Source organism: Poeciliopsis prolifica, unplaced genomic scaffold (assembly GCF_027474105.1).
Source record: "Poeciliopsis prolifica strain line A6 unplaced genomic scaffold, Auburn_PproV2 SCAFFOLD036, whole genome shotgun sequence".
Classification (NCBI taxonomy): Eukaryota; Metazoa; Chordata; class Actinopteri; order Cyprinodontiformes; family Poeciliidae; genus Poeciliopsis; species Poeciliopsis prolifica.
Genome location: NW_026562411.1, coordinates 235,001 through 260,000, shown reverse-complemented (window position 1 = coordinate 260,000; position 25,000 = coordinate 235,001). Strand labels below are relative to the sequence as shown.

Genomic DNA, 25,000 nt, shown 5'->3' with positions numbered 1-25,000 from the left:
CAGGTTCTGTTCTCTGGTTCTTTGTGACTGGACTTCTGGTGGCCGTCCAGAACCAGCATTTCCTTCTGTATTTCCTTCCTGTTTCTCTCCCGCTTGATGTTTTCAGCTAAGCAGCTGTCCTGACAGCTAGCCTGCGTGCTAACGCTCTTCTTCTTCTGCTGCTGTCCCCCGCTGCACGCTAGCCCGGAGCCGCATCCCACGCCCCAGCATGAGTCAGGGCTGCAGCCGCGACACCAGTCGCGAGAGCAGCCGCGACACCAGCCCCGCTCGGGGCTTCGCTCCTCTGGGTGAGTACGGCCTGGTGTTCCTCAGGGTCGCTGCTGCCTTTCCAACGTTTTACTCAGAATGAATCTTGGAGAATCAACAGCAAACTGACTCTATTCATGAATAAATGAAAACACAACCAGAAGCTGCATTTAGCTCTGCTAATCACCTTCATCAGCCTGGGAAGGGTCAAAGGTCATCTCCACTCCCTCTGGAATCTGTTCTATAAACATTATTCCCAAGATTAAAGTTAATAATAATGATGATAAATAAGTTAAAAAAGTGTAAAACAACATAAATGAAAATGATCTTTAAAAAAATTAATAACTGATTAAATTGAACATTTTAAATTGGAATTAAAGAAAATAATACAATTAAAAAAGGTTTTTCACAAGAGGAAAACATCTCAAGGTCAGAGCTCCATCTGAGACCGAGTTAACGGGTCAAAGGTCATGACTCTGAACCATACTGGAAGGGTTGCTGGAGAAAACCTCTTCTCTGGAACCAACATGGCTTCCGGACCAAGGTTAGTGGAGCAGAGACTGATGCTGGACCAGAACCAGACCCAGCAATCAGTGAGGCACGGTTGTGTCTGTAGCAGGTGTGCTGGTCACTGAGGACAGGAGGGTCAAGGGTTAAATGTGAGAGGCTCTGGGGCCTGGTCCTCTGCCGTCATATTTAACCCAGAGGCCAACTGGGGAAACCGAACCCAGTGGTTCTGATCCAGTAGTGACTTCCTGGTTCTCCCGCAGCCTCCAGACGCCACTCCCGTTCCACCAGCGCTCTGTCCTCAGCAGAACCCCATGGCCAGTCAGGTGACCTGCATGTTCCCAGGCCTCCCAGTGTGAGCTGGAGTGGCCCACCGGTCTGCTTCTGTTGTCGTTCCTCAGCCAGAACCCACCAGAACCCATTAGAACCCACCAGAACCCATCAGAACCCATTAGAACCCACCAGAACCCATTAGAACCCACCAGAACCCACCAGAACCCATCAGAACCCATTAGAACCCATCAGAACCCATTAGAACCCATCAGAACCCATTAGAACCCATCAGAACCCATCAGATTTCAGTTTTCCTCCAGCATGGCCGGTTTTTCTTTAGTAGCTTTGGGTCCAGGAAGGTTCTGGTTCCGATCCATACTTCACCCAGAGAGTTTTTCTGATTGTTTCAGTTTTCGTCCCTCTGAGCGTCTGGTGCATGTTTCTGTTTCTTCTTCTTCTGTCGGTTCCTCTGCTTGTTGTTCTAATGGTGAAACCAAAGAAGAAGAAGGCAAGTCTCAGGCAGCCGGTTCCCTTCATTACTCAGCGGTCCGTCTTGATTTTGTAGATCGATACGGTCTGATCCACCAAGCCAGGATTTCTGCGTCGGTGAACGCCATGCGGGTCCTGAACACCGGCACCGAGGTGGAGGCGGCCGTGGCCGACGCTCTGGTGAGTGACTTCCTGCTTCCACAATCCTTCGGAATCGCTGGGGAAAGTTGGAGAAAAGGTCCTTGACAGTTTGGGTTTGTGCTCCTCTCTCTCGTCTTCCTTCTGGCGTTTTGCTTGCAGCTGCTAGGAGACTCCAGGAACAAGGTAGACGGACGCTTCCCGCTGTCTGTGTTCGCTCCATCGCCAGCCTGTCTGTCTCACTGCCTCCTTTACTTCCTCCGGTTTCTGTCTCGTTTCTGCTCCAGAGCCTCGCGGCGCTGCTCGCCTGCCTCTGAGCTGAAAACAGATTGTTTCACAGATCAGGACTGAATCACATCAAAGCTCTGCATGTGTCTTATCCTCCATTCCTGGTCGCTGATCTCTCATTCCTGCATGACGCTGCATGAACGTTTCCCTGTCCGCTGCAGAGGAAGCCATTGCGGCGGCGCTACGAGTCTCCTGGGATGTACTCTGATGACGACGCCAACAGCGACGCATCCAGCGCCTGCTCAGAGCGCTCCTACAGCTCCAGGAACGGCGGCATCCCCCACTACCTGCGGCAGACGGAGGACGTGGCTGAGGTGCTGAACCACTGCGCCAGCTCCAACTGGTCTGAGAGGAAGGAGGGCCTGATGGGCCTGCAGAACCTGCTGAAGAGCCAAAGGATCCTCAGGTGGGACCCTGTCAGGTGGGATCCTGTCAGGGGGGATCCTGTCAGGTGGGATCCTGTCAGGTGGGATCCTGTCAGGGGGGATCCTGTCAGGTGGGAGCCTGTCAGGGGGGATCCTGTCAGGGGGGATCCTGTCAGGGGGGATCCTGTCAGGTGGGAGCCTGTCAGGTGGGAGCCTGTCAGGTGGGAGCCTGTCAGGTGGGGTTAGTGAAGTCCTTATGTTACTGGGAGTTATTTGAAGGAAACACTGAGCGCCCATGATACGGTGATGACTGTCAGATGTATTCCCTCTTCAGCAGCCAGATGCTCTCCCCATTCAGGCTCTTCTTAGCTGTAGTGAGGAAACCAGAAACGCCCAAACAGCTGGAAATCTAACCAACTGGAAGCTGAAGTGGTTTTTTTCAGTCCCAGTCAAATGACCCAACCTTGCTGTGCTGACCTCTTTCTGACATCACCAAACACGATGGCTAAATGCTGTGGAAAGATCATCACTTTAAATCTCACACGTCTCTCCAAGGCATGACTAAGGCTGCTTCATCACCACCATCATCACCATCAGCCCTGTAAAGTCCTCTTTCGTCCGACTCCAGTCTGCTTGCTATAAAGTCCTGTTTGGATGCTAATCGACCTCTGACCTCTGGGTTCAGTGGAAGTGAACTCTGGCTTGGTTTGAATGTGAACACCAAGCGGACCAGAAGTAGTCCACAAGCAGGAAGGTGGACTACAGCGCAGGGCATTCTGGGTAAATCCAACCAAAGCTAACATGCTAGCCTAGCGCTAGCAGCAGAAATGGCTCCTGGTCTACAGCTAAAGACTAAAGAGAAATCCTTCAGCACTAAACTGACGCCTCCATCTTGGTTCATCTGGTGAAGCAGGAAGTTCCTCTCAGTGTCTTCAGAGGTTTTAGTGTCATTTTCTGCAGTGGTTGTTGGTGCAGCGCCCCCACAGGCCAGGAGGGGAACAGGCTGGTCTGGGTCAGTATGATGTGAAAAAAACTATTTCCAAGCACTGCTCATGTAAAATCAGTCAATCAGGTTTATTCAGGAATTATGAACAACTCAGAGAGCTCAGAAGACAATCAACAATCAAGCCAGTCTGGCTGCAAAGCTCTGCCAGGCAGAGACAACACCAGTTTTATGCAAACAAGGAGAGACGGTCTGGTTCTGATGCAGCCGTGGAAAACAAACTTCCAACATCGTACATGTAACCCAAATAGTTCTTTTGGTGACAGTTCACAAACATTTCATCTGACATGTCTAGCAGATGTGACCTTATTGTAATCTTTTCCATCACATGTGGAAAAGAACTAAATGAGTGAACATGGAACGGAGCGTTTCCTGAGCAGCTTGTCTTCCACAGATCCAGCTCAGTCTGACCAAAGTTCCTGCCTAGATCCATGGAAAGCTTTACTTCTTGTCTGTTAGAAATAAATGAAGTAAATAAATAAACTCCACATGTTTACATTTGTGTTGGTAGGGCAGAACCTGACCTGCCTCCAGGAAGTCGCAGATCATTGTTCTGATCCTGTTGGGTTCTGACCGGCTGTTTGTTGTGTGTGCAGCCGGGTGGAGCTGAAGAGACTCTGTGAGATCTTCACCAGGATGTTTGCAGACCCCCACAGTAAGGTACAGACCACCAGATACATGCATGGTCTTCAGCTGGAGATGTTTCTGGATCTAACTGTGTGTTCTGCTGCACGGCCCGCCTTGCTGCGGCTCTAACTGCAGAGAGTGAGTGTTTGCTCCTTCAGTCCGTGTCCGCCCTGTTGGACGGAGAGCCGCTCTGACCACAACCTGCCTTTGCTCCCAGGTGTTCAGCATGTTCCTGGAGACGCTGGTGGACTTTGTCACAGTCCACAAGGACGACCTGCAGGACTGGCTCTTCGTCCTGCTCACTCAGCTGCTGAAGAAGATGGGCGCCGACCTGCTGGGCTCGGTCCAAGCCAAGGTCCAGAAGGCTCTGGACGTCACCAGGTCAGAACCAAGACGCGGCATGGCCTGCGTCAAGCGTTTATCACTAAAGCACTGATCTCATGACCTAGAACAGAGGTCCCCAACCTTTTCAGTACTGCGGACCCGGTCAAGACTTGGCCATTTGCCCTGGGGGACGGTGGGGGCGTCGGATAATGCTTCTGCATGTTGACGTTCCCGCTAAACCTTTTTTCCCCTGATTTTCCCTTTATGACAATCTTACAACGTCCTGATGTGTGGTGTGTTGAATATTCATCGCGGTCTCGGCCCGATTATCGCAGCCTGTCGAATGTGACAGGGAGCCAATCGGAACGCACGGTGACGTAAGAACAGAGGCGATGCCAAACCGTTGACATCGGAGGTGATGTGTGGAAAAGTTTATGACTACATGTAAAGGTCATTATTATATATGTTTATTATATGTGTTTATGTTTATTCAGTTAAAATGTTATGAATCATAGAGCAGCAAATAGAGCAGCTGCTCCTTTTATCAAACGCCTTTTCTTTTTGTTTCGTCTTTAAAATGATCCACAAACTATCACTGCTGCTCCTGCATCATCTTATTATTCTGAATTCATTATGGGATTTTACTGGATCTCCTTCTGGAACCGGGACGTTCAGTGGAACCAGGACGTTCAGAGGAACCGGTTCTGGTGCCGTGGAACCGGTTCTGGTGCCGTGGAACCGGTTCTGGTGCCGTGGAACCGGTTCTGGTTCCGTGTTGCTCCTGGACTCTCAAACCGACCGAACCTCTTGGACTTTTATCGGCTCTGAGGTCACAGAGGTTTGGGAAATCGGCCAACGATCCTTAAATCGTGAACCACATAAAAACTCACATCTGCTCTCATCTCGACCTCTGACCTCACGCTGTCTGACTCTGGTCACCATGGTAACGGTTACATATCCCTTCAAAATAAGATGCAGATGGGCCACAAAACCAACATTTTCCTTTTCTAAACATTTAACTCAGGATATCGACTGATGGACCCTGAGCTGTTTCTCCTGCTGGAGACGCTGAAGTGATGCTCAGGGAGACACTGGGTCTCCATGGTGATGCAGTCTGAAGCTTCATTGGCTCATCAGGTCACCTGATCATGCAGAGCAGCTTGGACTGTGGGAATCAACCCACCGGGACAAACCCATCCTCCTGCCTCTCTGGGCCTGCAGACAAACTTTCCAAAGAATCTGATCTGGTTCTGTTCATTTTGCTGCTTGTGGATCAATGTTGGCGCCAAAACGCCACCGAGAGAATCCGGTAAAGGATTTTCAAAATAAAAGACCCTCCAGTCTCACATGATACAGAAAACAACCGGTCCGCGGCCCGGCACCAACCGGACCGCGGCCCGGCACCAACCGGTCCGCGGCCCGGCACCAACCGGACCGCGGCCCGGGGGTTGGGGAACACTGGGGTAGAGAGTCTGTGAACCTCTGAAACATAGAGCTGCCTTTCCTAGATTGGCTGAACGTTCTGAGGTCCACTACTGGTTTCAGGTTCCAGAGGCCCAGTGGTACCACCACGACTAAACCCAAAAGCCTTACTGGAATCTCTGATTCACCATTATTTAAATACATCCTCGTCATCCAGTAAGGCTCTGGTATTTTTTACTGGTTTCAGGTGAAGCATCTAGGAGAATATATTCCGCAGTAATGGATTATTATTATTATTATAAAAATAACTGGGATTCTTCACTGCTCAGGCCGAGCAGGAAGAGATGTAATTGCACATCTGAGGAATCACATGTGACGAAACGTCTCCAACAAATATCCAAACTCTCTCAGCTCTTTCTGATGCGTCACTTTTTTTGGCTTTCATCTCTACTGCTGTGTGTTTAGTGTTGTAGTCGAGACGGCCTAACCAAGACCAGAGTGGATGGAAACCGAGACAAGACCGAGACTTTTAGGGTCCCAGACCCTAAAAGTCCGGGACCCTAAATCCGCGCTACCTGACAAAAATCCGCGCTACCTGACAAAATGAAATGAAATATAATCAAAACAGATTCTTAAATTGATCTGAAACATTCCTATAAAAACACTCAGATATTAAATACTTAGAGCTGAATAAATTTAACCAATATAATTATCAATCCAAACTCTTTGTTCTGCTTTGCTTCCATCTCTGAGCCACAATCCAGAGGTCTCCTGCCATCCCTAACAAGATAACGCCCTGGGCGGTTGCCCACACTGCCCATGCCAGAATCCACCACTGTCTGCTGCATTAAACAGCAATGAAGGCAATGCATTAATGGGGTAAACACTCAACTTCAGCAGCAGCTAGTTGAAGACAAGAACAGCTGTGGCTGTTACTGCGCTGCTTAGAAAAGCAATAAAATCAGGTTTCCAAAAAACACTAGAGAAATATAGAGAAAAAAAAACAAGTTTATAAGCCAGTTTTTCTCCAAGAGGTGGGTAGACTGTGTGAGATCATCAACCATTTAGCATAATTAGCTTAGCTTAAAGCTACTGTTAGCCTCCATTTCACTAGTATTCTATGAAAAGAGGATAAAAATGACACATATTCATATGTTTAATACGTAAACTGTACCTCTTACCACACTTGCCACCAGGTGAGTCGGTCAGCAGCAGCTCTAGTCCTTCCTCTGCTGAGGGAAGTTAAATCTGCAAAAACTTTTATAAAACATATTATTTTACATATTTGTTTAAACTGTCATTATGTTGTGACAGTGTGGTATAGAAATAACCTGTGAAACATCTATTTTCTCCACTTTCTCTCAGTGATATCTAGAAACAACCAATCAGAGGCAGGAGCATTTTAGTGCTGTCAATCACTATGTCATGTGGCTGCTCATCCCTCCCCATGCTCTGTGCTATGTTGTAGCAAGCAATAATGATGTGTTGTTTCTACACCATAAGCATATTTAGCACCGAGTGAATGAAGTTGACTAACAGCGCTAAGACCCTCCTCCTAGTTCTGATTGGTTGTGTTGGTCAGAACGTTGCTTTACTTTAGCCAGTGATAGCAGCTCAGGGAGCAGGTGGACAAGATTGATTGTTTTCACAGATTATCTTCTCATAACAAATTTTACGATGTGGTGCCAGCTTTAACAAATATGAAGAAAACATATTTTTTATTGAAGTTATAAACTGCAGCTTGAATAAAATGCAACTAAATGGCGTTTTTTGAGAAGTCTGGATTGCTTCATGTATATTTTGCACTTTGTCTATGATTGTTGCTGGTGGGAAGATATTTAAGTATCTAAAACTAAGAGAAAAAAATGTAACCTACTTACATGCAGTATGTGGACTGTTGGATGTAAAATTCATGAGCAGTAAATATTGTGCTATTATCAATATTGGACCAAAGAATCAAGGCAGTTACAAGCCTGTAAAATTGTGACGTTTTTGTTGGGTTAGATAAACTCAAGAAATTGTAGCAGCGGCTGCCTGGGGGGCCCTAGTTCAATTTTGGTCATGGGGCCCAAGATTCCTGGCGGTGCCCCTGCTGACGATTAGACAGACGTGCCGCTCAGAGGAACATGTCTTCCAGATCGAGATGTGCGAGTTAAAGCGACGTTTGGCAACAGAATCACGTAATTAGTAAGTCACGTTATTGCTCGGATTTTAATCAGTGTTTTGCATTTACTGTAAACAAAGATGTTAACAAATAAACTGGACAATATGCTGGTAGTTTAGTGACATTTCCACAGTTGTTGTCTTGACCAGTCTTAAAATGAAATCCCAAATCCTCAATGCCCGAGACCATCAAAAAGTGGTCTGGAGACCAAGACCGGCCTGGAATACTACAACACTATGTGTGTTTGAACGGTTGGACCAATGGCATTGCTTCCCTTCCCTTGCTAGTTGTTCTGTAATTTGTACTATTTGTATTTTAGGCCTTCCAGGAACTGGTTTTGGACTTCCTGGAAATCAAAATCTGCTCCATCTCAGTGGCACCAAATAACAAATGAGTCAAGTTGTTGCTCCTTATCTGTCCAAACAGAAAATCCTTGTTGGTTCTGGAGGCCAGAGAGACCTGAGCCGGTGCCACACAGCTTGCAAAGATATTTTCTGAAACAAGCAGAACATCATTTATGTTATGTTCCACATAAATGGAACACTCAAGATAAATTCTAGATAGAATGGAACAGAAAGAGGCTAAGTCATCAGTCTTGAGGTTCACCAAATATTACAAATCAGGTGATTGGGTGAGGTGGTACCAGATCTGGACTTGGATCTGGATCTGATTCTGTTGCCAGTTTTCTGGTGTGAATTATTCTGCTCTGAATATTTACTGTTCAAACATCGTCTCTGATCAGTGAAAGCAGAAAAATCATCAAAGTTTCCTAGGAAACAAGCTCTGCTGGTTGAAGATGATGTCCAGCGTTGACCCATCCAGCTGGTTTCGGGGTTTCTTTCGCTATGACCCGGTCAGCTCCTTATGGGTCAGAGGTCGTCGGCCTGAGCGCTGAACTCAGCTTCTATGTGCTGCGTTTCAGGGAGTCGTTCCCCTTCGACCAGCAGTTCAACATCCTGATGCGCTTCATTGTGGACCAGACCCAGACCCCCAACCTCAAGGTGAGCCACAGTCGTCTCCCGCCGCCGCGTCTCCGTCGGCCCAGGACTAAACGTCCCGTGGTCCACAGGTCAAAGTCGCCATTCTGAAGTACATCGAGTCTCTGGCTCGCCAGATGGACCCGACCGACTTTGTGAACTCCAGCGAGACACGACTGGCGGTGTCCCGCATCATTACCTGGACCACCGAACCTAAAAGCTCTGACGTCAGGAAGGTGAGACGCATTTCATCCTCGATACAAGAGCAAAGGCTTTCCACCTGAAGAGTAAAGCTGTCTTGTTTTGAGCTCATTTGTCTGTTTACTCAATAAATTAGCAGTAAAAACGTTTTGAATTGAAAGCTTTGCTGATTAAGATGTGATTTAATTAATTTCAAACCCTGAAATTAATTGGATCTGAAACTATGGAAGCCTTTTATCAGAATCAGTTGTTGACCTGTCGCAGCTGAGTTCTGGTTCTATTTCATCCCTACTGACCGCCAGAGGGCGGCGCTGAAAGCACAGAATGTTCCCTTCGCGCATGCGCCGTTCGAGCAATAATACCAAGAGTCACACCAGTGACATATCGAATGATCAATCAGAGGCTCTTTTCTTCTCGTGTGCGGTTCGTTTTGTGGCATCGGCCTTTTGGATTTTTGGATCTTTTCGCCGTCGTTGGAAGCCCGACGGCCTGTTGGCCGGAGTAGCGGTGTGTCGCCGTCCTAGGGCTGCGACGGATCTTCGATTCACGGCACTGTTTGTTGGAGCTTCGCTAACGGTGTTAGCCTTTCTCTAGCCTTTCTCAGTTTGCCGTTTTGCTTTCATTGGTGATGGGTGCCTTTTTGCCCATTCTCCCAGTTTTTGGATTTCGGTCCGCGGCGGCGTTCACGCCCCCTCATCAATTGGTCTGTTTTTTCGTCCTGTGCTGGACGTCGCTGGACCTATCGTTGGTCCACTGTTTTCTTTCTTTCTTCTGTCTGTGATTGGTGACGGCTGCGTTTTTGCCCCCTCTCCCGATTGGTTTTTTTCTTCTCCTTTGCTTTGGGCATAGCTGACGGTGTCTGCCCCTTTTATTGTGATTGGTTGCGTTCTCCGCCCCCTCTCCCAATCGTAGTCTGTTCTGTCTGCCTGTGGTGGGACTGGCTTCGGTTTTGGCTTCGGTTTTGGCTATGGATAGCTCCCACTGTTGTGCGGATTGCGGGGCTGTGCTTCAGGCAGATGATGGGCATGACCTGTGCCCTGCCTGCCTCGGGCATGATCACCTGGCTGAGGCCCTATCAGACGATCCCTGCATGAACTGCAGCTACATGCCCCATGCTGTGGAAGTTGCTCGTCTGGCCCAGTTACGTCCGGAGTGTGAAGGTGGCCTTCCATCTTCTGGGCAGATTGCCACGGCTGGGCGCTCTAAGCGCAGGACCGAGGCCGCAGCCTCCGTGGCCGCAGCCTCCGTGGCCGCAGCCTCCGTGGCCGCAGCCTCCGTGGCTCCTCCTAAGAAGAGGCGGGCTAAAGTCTGGCCAGGGTCTCTCCACGGGGGTTGAGCGTTTGCAGATTTGACAGACATGAAATCCCTTCTTTAGGCACCTCAGAAGGTGGATGCTTCCGTGGCTAGGTTCTCTTCCCACCTGTGCCGGAGTTGGTCGTGGAGGAGGATGTACTGTCCTTGGCTGCCTCTGCCTCTCACTTTCAGCATGAGGAGGAGGAGGCACAGTCATCTCGCGCTTCGGAGACCAGCGCACACTCTTCGTCTCAGAGTGCGGCTAGTGGCTCTGGTGATAGTTCCATGCAGGACATCTTGCGTATGCAGCTGGCTATCCTGCAAGTGACGGAGTCCGCTCCTGGCAGTGCTTTTTTCAGGCGCGGACGAGCCCCTACCCCTTTTTCTGTCCCTCCATCAGAGGAGTACCTCAGGAATTGCATGCTTGTTGGCGGGACCCTGGGGCCTTTTCACGACTCTCCACCGATGGTCGGGTGTTGGCAGCTATGCAGGAGTCGGTTACGGCAGGCTTGGATCGCATGCCTGCAGTCAAACTTGCTGTTGTCTGGTTCATTGTGTCCCCAGATGAGGCCCTGCATGATGATGTTACAGATGGCTTCCTCTGTAAAGCGTATAATACCGGCGTTAGGCTAAAAAGAAAGTGACTCCACCGGGCCAGCCGTCGGATGTTTTTCTCATCAGCAGGTCAGTTACTGGGCTGCTCTTGCTGTTGATCCGTGGGTGGTTGCCACTCTGACCCGTGGTTACTTGGAACATTTCCGACGGCGGCCTCACGTCGGGTCACGGCGACCATCATCACCGACCCGTTGAAAGCTCAGGCTTTGGACCAGGAGCTTTCCGCCCTCCTGGCCAAGGGTGCAATCGAGACGGTGGATCCTCTGCGGCAACCCACAGGCTACTATTTGACCTATTTCCTCATGTCAAAAAAGACTGGTGGATTTTGTCCCATTTTGGACCTCAGGGGTCTCAATCAGTGTTTAAAGGTCCTGCCATTCCACATGCTCACGACAGCAGAGGTTCTTCGGGCCGTGACGAAGGGGGACTGGTTTACCTCAATCGACCTTACAGATGCTCCTGTCAGGCACACTATTTTGAGTGCCAGGGCTTTTTCCACTCGTCAGCAATATGAAAGCAGATGGCGTCTGTTTTCCCGGTGGTGTTTTGCCCGTAATGATGATCCAGTCACCTGTGCGGTTCCCACTGTTTTGGAGTTTCTTCAGTCCCTTCTTGATAAGGGCTGCTCCCCTTCGACGCTTAAGGTCTATGTAGCGGCTATAGCGTCTTGTCATGCTTCAGCATGACAAGACGTGGCAGTGTACTGAGATCTAGAACCTGATCTGGATCCAGCTGGTGGCCACTGTACAGCGGGTTGTCCACGCTGTACAGTGGGGAGCCATAATCTCGTTTCTCTTTTTTTGCGTGGTGCTCATAGACTGCACCCTCCTATGGCCCCACGAGCACCAGTTTGGGACGTGTCCTTGGTCCTCACTGCTCTGTGCCGCCCTCCATTTGAGCCTTTGGTTCGGGCGGACCTCAAATGGTTGTCATGTAAGACTGCTTTTTTGTTGGCTATTGTCTCGGCTAAGCGGGTCGGTGAGCTACATGCTCTTTCTGTCAGCCCGTCATGCCTCAGATGGAGTTCTGATGGCTCTGGTGTTACCTTGTGGCCGAACCCGGCGTTTGCCCCTAAGGTGTTTTCTCCTTCTTATTGTAACCAGCCATTGAGCTCGGTGCATTTTGGGCCCATCTCAGGGGACACTGGTGATGGTTCTGAGTTGCTGTGCCCAGTGAGGGCACTGGAGGCCTATCTTGCAGCCACTGCTGCTTTAAGACGCTCAGACCAGCTGTTCTTGAGCTATGGAGGCCCTCAATTGGGTTGTCCTCTGTCTAAACAGCGTCTCTCCCATTGGATTGTGGATGTCATCTGCCACGCCTACGCTGCGGGACACCACCCCGGGCCGGTCGGCGTGACGGACGGCGGACTCTACCAGGAGCGTTTCCGCGTTTCCGCTTCCTGGGCCGCCTTGAGAGGAGTTCCTCTGGAAGCTGTATTTGCTGCTGCGTCATGGGCTTCTCCAAGCACATTCGCTACGTTTTACAATGTGAATGTGGCGTCCTCTCATCCTCTGGCCCAGGTTCTTTTACAAGGGTCTTCTGGGCCTTCTCATGAGGTTTATGCCTAGGATTCCTTGTGACATCGCTGGTATTCATCATTCAGTGCTTTCAGCACCGCCCTCTGGCGGTCAGTAGGGATGAAATAGAACGACAGTTACCTATGTAACTACGGTTCTATGAATCCCAGATGACCGCCAGAGCTTCTCTGTCACTCAGGATCCTTGCATTTCGCGAGAAGGTTCTGTAGGAATCTATATATAGCCTCTGATTGATCATCCGATGTGTCACCGGTGTGACTCTTGGTATTATTTCTCGAACGGCGCATGCGCAAAGGGAACATTCTGTGCTTTCAGCGCCGCCCTCTGGTGGTCAGTAGGGATGAAATAGAACCGTAGTTACAGATGTAACTTTCGTTCTGGTCCATCACCTGGACCCTTAGAGAGACGGGGCCGCCACAGCAGGGCAAGCGAGGAGCTTCTGGAGAAACGAGTCTCAGTTGGGTCCGGGTTCAGGATCGCGGTCATCATGGCGATGCCTGAGTCGCCAGCAAACGTTCCCATTCCTGTGGGACACCCAGATCACCGTCTCTCCTCAGTCTGGGAGCCAACAACTTAAAGGGCCAGCGTCAATTTTAAAACTCAGCTGAGAGAGCGGGCCGAGTCAGGGGTTGGTTCTGGAGGGCAGACCGGGTCCACCAGCTGGATCCAGATCAGGTTCTAGATCTCAGTACACTGCCACGTTCAGGAAGAAGCCAGCAGAACTGGAGGTGATAACAAGAGATCCAGATCCAGAACCGAGTTGACACCAGAACTTCTCCAGGTTCTGCTGGACATCACCTGTTGCTGCTGGGTTCTGTTGGTCCAGTTCTCCTGCTCTGATCCATGGAACGTGCCAGGTTCTGATTCTGACAGAGGTTCCTCTGCAGGTTTGGTTCTGCTGGTTCCAAGACCTGGCATCAGTAAGCGGTTAGTTCTGTGTGCAGGCGGCCCAGGTGGTTCTGATCGCGCTGTTTGAGCTGAACACGCCGGAGTTCACCATGCTGCTGGGCGCGCTGCCCAAGACCTTCCAGGACGGCGCCACCAAGCTGCTGCACAGCCACCTCAAGAACTCCAGCAACACCAGCAGCAGCAGCGTGGTGAGTCCCTCCAGAACCTCCAGGACCCGGTCCAGGCCTTCTCAAGCGCAGCTTCTGCTTCTGTTCTCCAGGGGTCTCCCAGCAACACGGTGGGCCGGACGGCGCCGCGCCACGCCCCCAGCAGGTCCAGCCCGCTCACTTCCCCCACCAACTGCTCCCACGGCGGCCTGTCTCCCAGGTAGGAACCCACCGGACCACCACCCAACCCGCCTGCTGGTCCGGGAGAACCTTGGCTGCGAGGCGTTCTGGTCCCGACCCACCAGGGGTTCTGGTTCCACGATTGTCCATCCACAGATGGCAGCGGCCATGATTGCTACTATAAACTCGCGTAGAAATCGTCGGCTTTAAGCTAAAACTCCTAAATGAGCGATGACACTTGCTGAGAGCGAAAAGCTTCCCATCAGAACCGCTGGAGCCGTCCCGAATCCGAAAGGTCAGAACCTCCGGATGCTCCGATCAGGGTTTTTCCTGCCCGTTCCGATCACCCATGGGCCGATCACTGCCGATACCGATCACATGGATTGGCTGTAAATGTTTCTCTTCAGGTATAAATGAGAATCTGGCAAAACAAAACCATGAAATATCCTAATTTAGACCAAAACTTAAAATACCTGCAGGCCCCATGCAGAAAGTATTCAGTCAAAAAGGCGACAGAAAAACTGCAATCTGGGATAAAATATGCAACAGTAAGGCTCTGGAAGCCTGAATTATACATAAAGTCAAATATATCTCACAACACTTATCAAGTAAAGTCCAGTAAAAAAGTGAAACATTCATTCAAAGTCAAATGCAGGTTGTAGTGATAAGCAACCAACATCACCAGATGAACCTGCCTGATGGCGACAGCATGGCGAGCTGCTGTCTGACTGAGCCGTGTAATTCTGCAGCACACCTGCAGGGGGCAGAGCAGCTACATCTTTTATTTTCACAGATTATCTCTCATGCCAGGACAGCAAACATTTTAATACATGTGTAAAAACCTTTTTACATTACATGCGGCAGCTTTAAGCAGACGGCCGGAGTGAGAGCTCACAGTCAGGTGGAGCGAGGCGCCAGCAGGCAGCGGTGGTCCAACAGCGGGAGCAGAACCTGCTGCAGCTGCAACTGGCAGCTGCAACTGCCACTGGCAGGGTGCGACGGCTGAGACGCAGGTGATCGGTTTGTGATCGGCAACTGGAGACAGTGATCGGCAATCATACACTTTTCCACGGAAATCGGTCGATTATGATCGGTGGCCGGTCGATCAGCATGCCGCTAGTCAGAACTTCTGGATCCGTCAGCAGGAAGCAGATCTGTCCTCTAACCTGAACCTCTCAGCTCAGACTCTTTTTGTCTCTCCTCTCTCTCCGTTCTTGCCCTTCCTCCTCTCATTGGTTTCCTCCTTTCCTCCATCCTTCCTTCCTGCTGCTACAGTCTTTTGTGGGGATGGGGGGTCGACGGGCTGCTCCCCGCTGCGCCCCCTGCCGCCCCCCTGCCTCAGAGCGCCCCTGCCGCCCCTGGCCTCAGGGCCCTGCGCCGAGCCTTTTCACCCAGGTAGACCGAGACCAGTTGTTCTGTTTGTCGCTGAGTGTCGCTGCAGAATGCGTCGCTCTGCGACACGTCGGCACGCTCGGACCGGACCGGCAGCAGAAACACTGCGCACGCATGCGGACCGGCGGCCGTGTTTCTGCTCCAGCCGCTTCCTCTGACCCGCCGTTCCCCCTCTGTGCTCGGCAGCGTGACGGAGTACGACACGGAGAACATGAACGCAGAGGAGATCTACAGCTCGCTGCGCGGCGTCACCGAGGCCATCCAGAGCTTCAGCTACCGCAGCCAGGAGGACCTGAACGAGCCGCTGCGCCGCGACGGCAAGAGGGACGACGCCGTGAGTGTCCCACTGGTGGATTACTGGTGTATTACTGATGGATTACTGGTGTATTACTGATGGATTACTGGTGTATTACTGATGGATTACTGGTGTATTACTGGTGTATTACTGGTGTATTACTGATGGATTACTGGTGGATTACTGGTGGATTACTGGTGTATTACTGATGGATTACTGGTGTATTACTGATGGATTACTGGTGTATTACTGGTGTATTACTGGTGTATTACTGATGGATTACTGGTGGATTACTGGTGGATTACTGGTGTATTACTGATGGATTACTGATGGATTACTGATGGATTACTGGTGTATTACTGATGGATTACTGGTGTATTACTGATGGATTACTGATGGATTACTGGTGTATTACTGATGGATTACTGATGGATTACTGGTGTATTACTGGTGTATTACTGGTGTATTACTGATGGATTACTGGTGGATTACTGGTGGATTACTGGTGTATTACTGATGGATTACTGATGGATTACTGATGGATTACTGGTGTATTACTGATGGATTACTGGTGTATTACTGATGGATTACTGATGGATTACTGGTGTATTACTGATGGATTACTGATGGATTACTGGTGTATTACTGGTGTATTACTGGTGTATTACTGATGGATTACTGGTGGATTACTGGTGGATTACTGGTGTATTACTGATACTGATGGATTACTGATGGATTACTGGTGGATTACTGGTGTATTACTGATGGATTACTGGTGTATTACTGGTGTATTACTGGTGTATTACTGGTGTATTACTGATGGATTACTGGTGGATTACTGATGGATTACTGGTGGATTACTGGTGTATTACTGATGGATTACTGATGGATTACTGATGGATTACTGGTGTATTACTGATGGATTACTGGTGTATTACTGATGGATTACTGATGGATTACTGGTGTATTACTGATGGATACTGATGGATTACTGGTGTATTACTGGTGTATTACTGGTGTATTACTGATGGATTACTGGTGGATTACTGGTGGATTACTGGTGTATTACTGATGGATTACTGATGGATTACTGATGGATTACTGGTGTATTACTGATGGATTACTGGTGTATTACTGATGGATTACTGATGGATTACTGGTGTATTACTGATGGATTACTGATGGATTACTGGTGTATTACTGGTGTATTACTGGTGTATTACTGATGGATTACTGGTGGATTACTGGTGGATTACTGGTGTATTACTGATGGATTACTGATGGATTACTGATGGATTACTGGTGGATTACTGGTGTATTACTGATGGATTACTGGTGTATTACTGGTGTATTACTGATGGATTACTGGTGGATTACTGATGGATTACTGGTGGATTACTGGTGTATTACTGATGGATTACTATGGATTACTGATGGATTACTGATGGATTACTGGTGTATTACTGATGGATTACTGGTGTATTACTGATGGATTACTGATGGATTACTGATGGATTACTGGTGGATTACTGATGGATTACTGGTGGATTACTGGTGGATTACTGGTGTATTCTCCAGAAATACTACAGGAGAACCAGACATAATAACTGCATTTATAAAGCTCCAGGTGCCAGATATCGGCTTCTTGCAGATGCAAAAAGATGCTAAATCCTTTTGTTTTATTTTGAAAGTTTGATTAAAACTTCCTCCTGTCAGGTGGGAAGAGAAGTCGTGGCTCCATCTCCAGGTCCTGATGCTCGTCTGGGTTTAGATGTGGTGGAAGGCGGCCGCACCGCCCTGGACAACAAGACGTCGCTGCTCAACACCCCGTCGCCACGGTCCTTCTCTGGGCCCCGGAGCCGCGAGTTTGCCCCCTACGGTGAAACCATCTGCGCTTACGATAAGAGCGCGCTGAAGGAGGCCGTGTTCGATGACGACGTGGAGCAGTTCCGTGACTGTGAGTCTACTAATACTCTGCACAAGGGTCAAAGGTTAACTGCTGTTATTACCTGGACTCTTCTCCAGGTTAAACCAGGGGTCACGCAGCTTGTTAATCCCAGAGTTGGTTCTCCGTGTCTCCTGGAGGGGGCGCTATGCAGCAGGAAGACTCCTTCACTCTGGAAGGATTGAAATAAGAACTGCACAATATTACAAAATATTCTGATATTTATTTCACTAGTAAATATTGTGATGACTATAGTATTAGAAAATATTTCAATGATGATAATATAAGAAAATATTACAACAATAATATTGGCTCATATTGTACAGCCCTAGTAGAACCTGACAGCAGTCATTGGCTGTATAACTATCTGACCACCAGGGGGCAGTCATTGACCAGCGATGGTCAGCTGACCCTTTGAAGAAATCCAGGATAAGCTGAACATGTTTCAACTTAACTAAAAAAATGCAATTTGTGTTGCACCGAAACTCATAATCACTTCAAAAATGATTGTCTTTAGTTTTATTTTTCAGCAATGGGTTGATGATGCATTCTGGCTTGTTCTCCACTGGAAGCTACAGAGGAAACACAGCTAGCTTAACTTTACCCGAGGAAACACAGCTAGCTTAACTTTACCCGAGGAAACACAGCTAGCTTAACTTTACCCAAGGAAACACAGCTAGCTTAACTTTACCCGAGGTTATCACATTGTGTTTGCCTGGTGTAAGTTTAGATAATGCCACACGGTGAATGGATAAGTTCCCACATGTACAAAAAGAAGAGCGCAGTCGGAGAGCCACAGCCGAACACAACTATTTGGCCCTCAACATTTCTCTCCAGAAGACTTTGAGTCACTTGTACGAGCAATACTGAGGAAGGCTCTAACAGCTGCTGTGGGCCGGACACGGCGGTATGGCTGTGACCTCTGGTCGGACCGTGTGATCCGACCAGAGGTCATCATTTCATTTTTGAAGCTGAAGGCAGCAGCAGCTCCTATGTCCACCAACTGTCCCCTTCCTCTGTTTGGTCCTCATCATCATCATCACTCCATGTAATTTCTACATTCGATCGATTTCAACACTCCGACTCAATTTGAAAGGCTTAGAAACGTGACGAATCACTGTTTGGCTGGACGCAGCTGGTTTGACCATCAGATGACATTTAGTGTGAAATGAAAGTAGAACGAGGCGTTAGCATCACGCTAACGCCTCGGATGCCAACGCCTCGGACGCTGGGTGCCGCTCAGACCTGGATCAGTTGCTAATGCTAGCGCAGCAGCCAGGTGGTAACCTGTGATCCAGGTCAGAGGTCACGTCAGACCTCAGTCTGTCGCCACGGCAACAGGAAGCAAAGATGCTGAAACCAAACATGTCTTCATCCACTTGTTCAGCACATTTGTTTCTGTTGCTGCCATCACATTGTTCTCTCTGCACCCACCTCCCCATCTTCATCCTCCATCATCCTCCCTGACCCCTGACCCCTCCCACCCTTCCCTGCAGGCCGGCGGAAGGATTCAGGTGAAAACAAGACGAGTCCCCCTAAAGGCTTTTGTCCTGGTAAACGCTCTTCCTGCTCCCCTCATTCATCTCCTCTGAGGCTGTCGGGTCGGTTCTGTTGGTTCTTCTGGGTCGGTTCTGTCGGGTCGGTTCTGTTGGTTCCGTTCGGTCGATTCCGTTGGTTCGGTTCTGTTGGTTCTGTCGGGTCGGTTCTGTCGGGTCGGTTCTGTTGGTTCCTTCGGGTCGGTTTCGTTCGGTCGGTTCTGTTGGTTCTGTCGGGTCGGTTCTGTCGGTCGGTTCTGTCGGGTCAGTCCTGATGGTTTGGTTCTGTTGGTTCTGTCGGGTCGGTTCTGTCGGGTCGGTTCTGTTGGTTCTTCTGGGTCGGTTCTGTCGGGTTGGTTCTGTTGGTTCTTCTGGGTCGGTTCTGTTGGGTTGGTTCTGTTGGTTCTTCTGGGTCGGTTCTGTCGGGTTGGTTCTGTTGGTTCTTCTGGGTCGGTTCTGTTGGGTTGGTTCTGTTGGTTCTTCTGGGTCGGTTCTGTCGGGTTGGTTCTGTTGGTTCTGCTGGGTCGGTTCTGTTGGTTCTTCTGGGTCGGTTCTGTTGGTTCTTCTGGGTCGGTTCTTTTGGTTCTGCTGGGTCGGTTCTGTTGGTTCTTCTGGGTCGGTTCTGTCGGGTCGGTTCTGTTGGTTCTGCTGGGTCGGTTCTGTCGGGTCGGTTCTGTTGGTTCCGTCCGGTCGATTCCGTTGGTTCGGTTCTGTTGGTTCTGTCGGGTCGGTTCTGTCGGGTCGGTTCTGTTGGTTCTGTCGGGTCGGTTCTGTCGGGTCGGTTCTGTTGGTTCCGTCGAGTCGGTTCTGTCGGGTCAATTCTGTCGGGTCGGTTCTGTTGGTTCTGTCGGGTCGGTTCTGTCGGGTCAGTTCTGTCGGGTCGGTTCTGTCGGGTCGGTTCTGTCGGGTCGGTTCTGTCGGTTCGGTTCTGTTGGTTCCGTCGAGTCGGTTCTGTCGGGTCAATTCTGTCGGGTCGGTTCTGTTGGTTCTGTCGGGTCGGTTCTGTCGGGTCGGTTCTGTCGGGTCAGTTCTGTCCAGTCGGGTCGGTTCTGTCGGGTCGGTTCTGTCGGGTCAATTCTGTCGGGTCGGTTCTGTTGGTTCTGTCGGGTCGGTTCTGTCCGGTCGGGTCGGTTCTGTCCGGTCGGTTCCGTCGGGTCGGTTCTGTCCGGTCGGTTCTGTCGGGTCGGTTCTGTCCGGTCGGTTCTGTCGGGTCAGTTCTGTCCGGTCGGTTCTGTCGGTCGGTTCTGTCCGGTCGGTTCTGTCGGGTCGGTTCTGTCGGGTCAGTTCTGTCCGGTCGGTTCTGTTGGTTCTGTCGGGTCGGTTCTGTCGGTTCGGTTCTGTTGGTTCTGTCGGGTCGGTTCTGTCGGTTCGGTTCTGTTGGTTCTGTCGGGTCGGTTCTGTCGGGTCAATTCTGTCGGGTCGGTTCTGTTGGTTCTGTCGGGTCGGTTCTGTCGGGTCGGTTCTGTCGGGTCGGTTTTGTCCGGTCGGTTCTGTCGGGTCGGTTCTGTCGGTTCCGTCCGGTCGGTTCTGTCGGGTCGGTTCTGTCGGGTCGGTTCTGTCGGGTCGGTTCTGTCCGGTCGGTTCTGTTGGTTCTGTCCGGTCGGTTCTGTCGGGTCGGTTCTGTCGGATCGGTTCTGTCGGGTCGGTTCTGTCGGGTCGGTTCTGTCCGGTCGGTTCTGTTGGTTCTGTCGGGTCGGTTCTGTTGGTTCTGTCCGGTCGGTTCTGTCGGGTCGGTTCTGTTGGTTCTGTCCGGTCGGTTCTGTCGGGTCGGTTCTGTCGGGTCGGTTCTGTCGGGTCGGTTCTGTCCGGTCGGTTCTGTTGGTTCTGTCGGGTCGGTTCTGTCGGGTCGGTTCTGTCCGGTCGGTTCTGTTGGTTCTGTCGGGTCAGTTCTGTCGGGTCGGTTCTGTCGGGTCGGTTCTGTCCGGTCGGTTCTGTTGGTTCTGTCGGGTCAGTTCTGTCGGGTCGGTTCTGTCGGGTCAGTTCTGTTGGTTCTGTCGGGTCGGTTCTGTTGGTTCTGTCGGGTCGGTTCTGTCGGGTCGGTTCTGTCGGGTCGGTTCTGTCGGGTCGGTTCTGTCGGGTCGGTTCTGTCCGGTCGGTTCTGTTGGTTCTGTCGGGTCGGTTCTGTTGGTTCTGTCCGGTCGGTTCTGTTGGTTCTGTCGGGTCGGTTCTGTCGGGTCAGTTCTGTCGGGTCGGTTCTGTCGGGTCGGTTCTGTCCGGTCGGTTCTGTTGGTTCTGTCGGGTCAGTTCTGTCGGGTCGGTTCTGTCCGGTCAGTTCTGTTGGTTCTGTCGGGTCGGTTCTGTTGGTTCTGTCGGGTCGGTTCTGTCGGGTCGGTTCTGTTGGATCGGTTCTGTCGGGTCGGTTCTGTCGGGTCGGTTCTGTCCGGTCAGTTCTGTCGGTTCTGTCGGGTCGGTTCTGTTGGTTCTGTCGGGTCGGTTCTGTCGGGTCGGTTCTGTTGGTTCTGTCGGGTCGGTTCTGTCGGGTCGGTTCTGTCGGGTCGGTTCTGTCCGGTCGGTTCTGTTGGTTCTGTCGGGTCGGTTCTGTCGGGTCGGTTCTGTCCGGTCGGTTCTGTTGGTTCTGTCGGGTCAGTTCTGTCGGGTCGGTTCTGTCGGGTCGGTTCTGTCCGGTCGGTTCTGTTGGTTCTGTCGGGTCAGTTCTGTTGGTTCTGTCGGGTCGGTTCTGTCGGGTCGGTTCTGTCCGGTCGGTTCTGTTGGTTCTGTCCGTTCGGTTCTATCGGGTCGGTGTGCTCTGACTCTGGGACGTTCCCCGGTTCGAGAGGGGTGCAGGGTGTCAGAGACGTCCTGGCGGCCGTGCTAACCCCTCTCTGGTTCCGAGCAGTCGGACCGGACCATTCGGACCTGGTGGCGGACCTGCTGAAGGAGCTGTCCAATCACAACGAGCGCAGCGAGGAGCGGCGCGCGGCGCTGCTGGAGCTGCTGAAGGTCACGCGGGAGGACAGCGCCCCCCTGTGGGACGAACACTTCAAGACCGTCCTGCTGCTGCTGCTGGAGACGCTCTGCGACAAGGAAGTAGGTTCTGGTTCTGGGGAGGTCCCGGTCCGGTTCTCCTTCCTGGGATTCCTCCAGGCCTGCTGGCGGTCTCTCTCCACAGGGACCGGACCGGGTCTGTGGGGCGGTACTGACCCGGCTCTCGTCTCCCGGCAGCACACCATCCGGGCCCTTGCCCTGCGGGTTCTGAAGGAGATCCTGAGGAACCAGCCGACCCGGTTCAGGAACTACGCCGAGCTGACCATCATGAAGACCCTGGAGGCCCACAAGGACTCCCACAAAGAGGTGATCCGGTTCTGGTTCTGCTGCTCTGGGGGCTAAAATCTGGATCTGAATCAAATGAGGTCAGCAGGAGAAACTCCTGATTTCTTGGTGAAAAGTATTGGCAGTTCTGATATGAATGAGTGAATGAATGAATGAATGACTGAATGAGTGAATGAATAAATGAGTGAATGAGTGAGTGAATGAATGAGTGAATGAATGAATGAGTGAATGAATGAATGAATGAATGAATGAATAAGTGAATGAGTGAATGAATAAATGAGTGAATGAATGAATGAATGAATGAGTGAATGAGTGAATGAATGAATGAATGAATGAATGAATGAATGAATGAATGAGTGAATGAGTGAGTGAATGAATGAATGAGTGAATGAATGAATGAATGACTGAATAAGTGAATGAGTGAATGAATAAATGAATGAATGAATGAATGAATGAGTGAATGAATAAATGAGTGAATGAATGAATGAATGAATGACTGAATAAGTGAATGAGTGAATGAATAAATGAGTGAATGAATGAATGACTGAATAAGTGAATGAGTGAATGAATAAATGAGTGAATGAGTGAGTGAATGAATGAATGAGTGAATGAATGAATGAGTGAATGAATGAATGAATGACTGAATAAGTGAATGAGTGAATGAATAAGTGAATGAGTGAATGAATGAATGAATGAATGAATAAATGAGTGAATGAATGAATGAATGAGTGAATGAATAAATGAGTGAATGAGTGAGTGAATGAATGAGTGAATGAATGAATGAATGAATGAATGAATGAGTGAATGAATGAATGAATGAGTGAATGAATGAGTGAGTGAATGAATGAGTGAATGAATGAATGAGTGAATGAATGAATGAATGACTGAATAAGTGAATGAGTGAATGAATAAGTGAATGAGTGAATGAATGAATGAATGAATGAATAAATGAGTGAATGAATGAATGAATGAATGAATGAATAAGTGAATGAGTGAATGAATAAATGAGTGAATGAATGAATGAATGAATGACTGAATAAGTGAGTGAATGAATGAGTGAATGAATGAATAAATAAGTGAATGAGTGAATGAATGAATGAATGAATGACTGAATAAGTGAATGAGTGAATGAATAAGTGAATGAGTGAATAAATGAGTGAATGAATGAATGAATGAATGAATGAATGAATGAATAAGTGAATGAGTGAATGAATAAATGAGTGAATGAGTGAGTGAATGAATGAGTGAGTGAATGAATGAGTGTCAACTGACGGATACTGGGATATGAACCAGGACCTGACGGTTTGTGTCATTTCATAATTCAATGATCGAAGCCATATTTTATTTAAACTCAAGGCAAACAGTCAAAAATTGAATTGCTGTGAAAAACTAATATGTTTCTCAATATCAAGAGAAATAAATGAAAGATTATTAGAAACTGTGTTGTTGTGCTGCTCTATGATGTTCTTGTGTTTCTGAGTTTGATAGATTCTATTCTGTCATTGCAGCCAAACTTTCTCCACACAGAAACACGCAGTAACTTTAGTCAGTAACTGATTACTTGATTTGGAAAGTAACTAAGTTACATTAAAAGTAACTATTTTAGTTACTTCCAGCAGCCGCTAACAACAACACTATGATAATCACATTGATTTTGCCAAAACTTAGTTGCAAGTTATTTCATAACAGTAACATCAACAATGTGTCTCCAGTTCTCAGGTTGAACTAAAGAGGAGATTTTAATGTTACAACCCAGTTAGTCACATGTGTTTTTGTTTCTACTGTCTGCAAAGTAAGCAGGATCTAAAGACCCCATCCTGCCCCAGAATCCTGCCCCACAATGGGGCAGGATTCTGGGGCAGGATGATGCAGGATGGGGGCAGGATGGGGCAGGATGGGGCAGGATGGGGGCAGGATGGGCAGGATAGGGGCAGGATGGGGCAGGATGGGGCAGGATGATGCAGGATGGGGGCAGGTGGGTTCTGGTTACTCCGTCAGTAACGCATCGCCGTCTGCCTCCCACCTGTTCTCACACTAAACGTTCAGCCATTTTGGAGGAGTTGCTCTCTGCTCTGATTGCTGATGAACAATGAAGCCTCTTGCTGCAGTGACTTTGGGGGCTACTGTTGCATTGTGGGAAATGTAGTGTTGGTGTGGATTAATAGTGGTTAAATATCTCAGTCACATATGTCATAACTTTGACAGATGTGACTGAGAGACACCAGTTAACCTGACAGTCCTGTTTCTGGACTGTGGAGGAAACTGGAGAACCGGACAGAACCCAGCATGGAGAACATGCAGAAAGACCCGGGAATCCAACCCACAACCTTCTTGCTGCAAGGCAGCAGTTCTACGAACTGGACCACTGTGCAGCCTGGTATTATTATTATTATGAGAACAATGATAACAGTAATACTAATAGTAATAATAACCAGTGGCGGAGCTAGACTTTTTTTCAAGGGGTGGCCAAAGGGTGAGCAAGGCTTTATCAGAGGGTCCATATACAAATGATGAACCAAAGGAAACAAATATTTTCTCACACACACTCAAATTAAAATGGTTTATGTAACTAAGATTTGCCATGACCAAACAAGACGTTAAACGCCTCTATGGAACAGTGAACATGTAAATGTAAACTCAGAGCCCAGAATATGACCAAAAACAAATTCTCAACAATAAATCAATAAATAAACTGGTGCTTCTGGTGTGCAATAGGTTGTGCTGGGTGGGGGCAGTTCAGTCCCATTTCCTTCTGCTTCACTGTCTTCCTCCCCAGAGTCTGAATCTGAATCTGTATCACCCTCATCTCTCTCTGGAACTTAACTGGAAATGCATAAACAGACACAATAAAAAATGCA

General features: G+C 49.3%; 1 protein-coding gene across 36 annotated transcripts in view; it reads left to right on the top strand.

Annotated features, from left to right (window-relative positions):
- clasp1a (cytoplasmic linker associated protein 1a) overlaps positions 1-25,000 on the top strand; it is a 67,139-nt gene that overhangs the window by 30,314 nt on the left and 11,825 nt on the right. For 4 of the 36 annotated variants that reach the window (XM_055053058.1, XM_055053056.1, XM_055053057.1 and 1 more), the window contains 17 exons: positions 183-287; positions 1,017-1,079; positions 1,526-1,695; positions 1,816-1,839; positions 2,103-2,347; positions 3,906-3,969; positions 4,154-4,317; positions 8,769-8,847; positions 8,916-9,059; positions 13,403-13,567; positions 13,639-13,745; positions 14,981-15,100; positions 15,284-15,431; positions 17,109-17,349; positions 18,834-18,890; positions 21,709-21,899; positions 22,035-22,163. In XM_055053058.1, coding sequence (XP_054909033.1) covers positions 183-287; positions 1,017-1,079; positions 1,526-1,695; positions 1,816-1,839; positions 2,103-2,347; positions 3,906-3,969; positions 4,154-4,317; positions 8,769-8,847; positions 8,916-9,059; positions 13,403-13,567; positions 13,639-13,745; positions 14,981-15,100; positions 15,284-15,431; positions 17,109-17,349; positions 18,834-18,890; positions 21,709-21,899; positions 22,035-22,163 — 2,216 coding nt within the window. The remainder of the gene's footprint in view (positions 1-182; positions 288-1,016; positions 1,080-1,525; positions 1,696-1,815; positions 1,840-2,102; positions 2,348-3,905; positions 3,970-4,153; positions 4,318-8,768; positions 8,848-8,915; positions 9,060-13,402; positions 13,568-13,638; positions 13,746-14,980; positions 15,101-15,283; positions 15,432-17,108; positions 17,350-18,833; positions 18,891-21,708; positions 21,900-22,034; positions 22,164-25,000) is intronic. The other 32 variants (XM_055053080.1, XM_055053078.1, XM_055053079.1 and 29 more) reach the window with 22 other exon arrangements.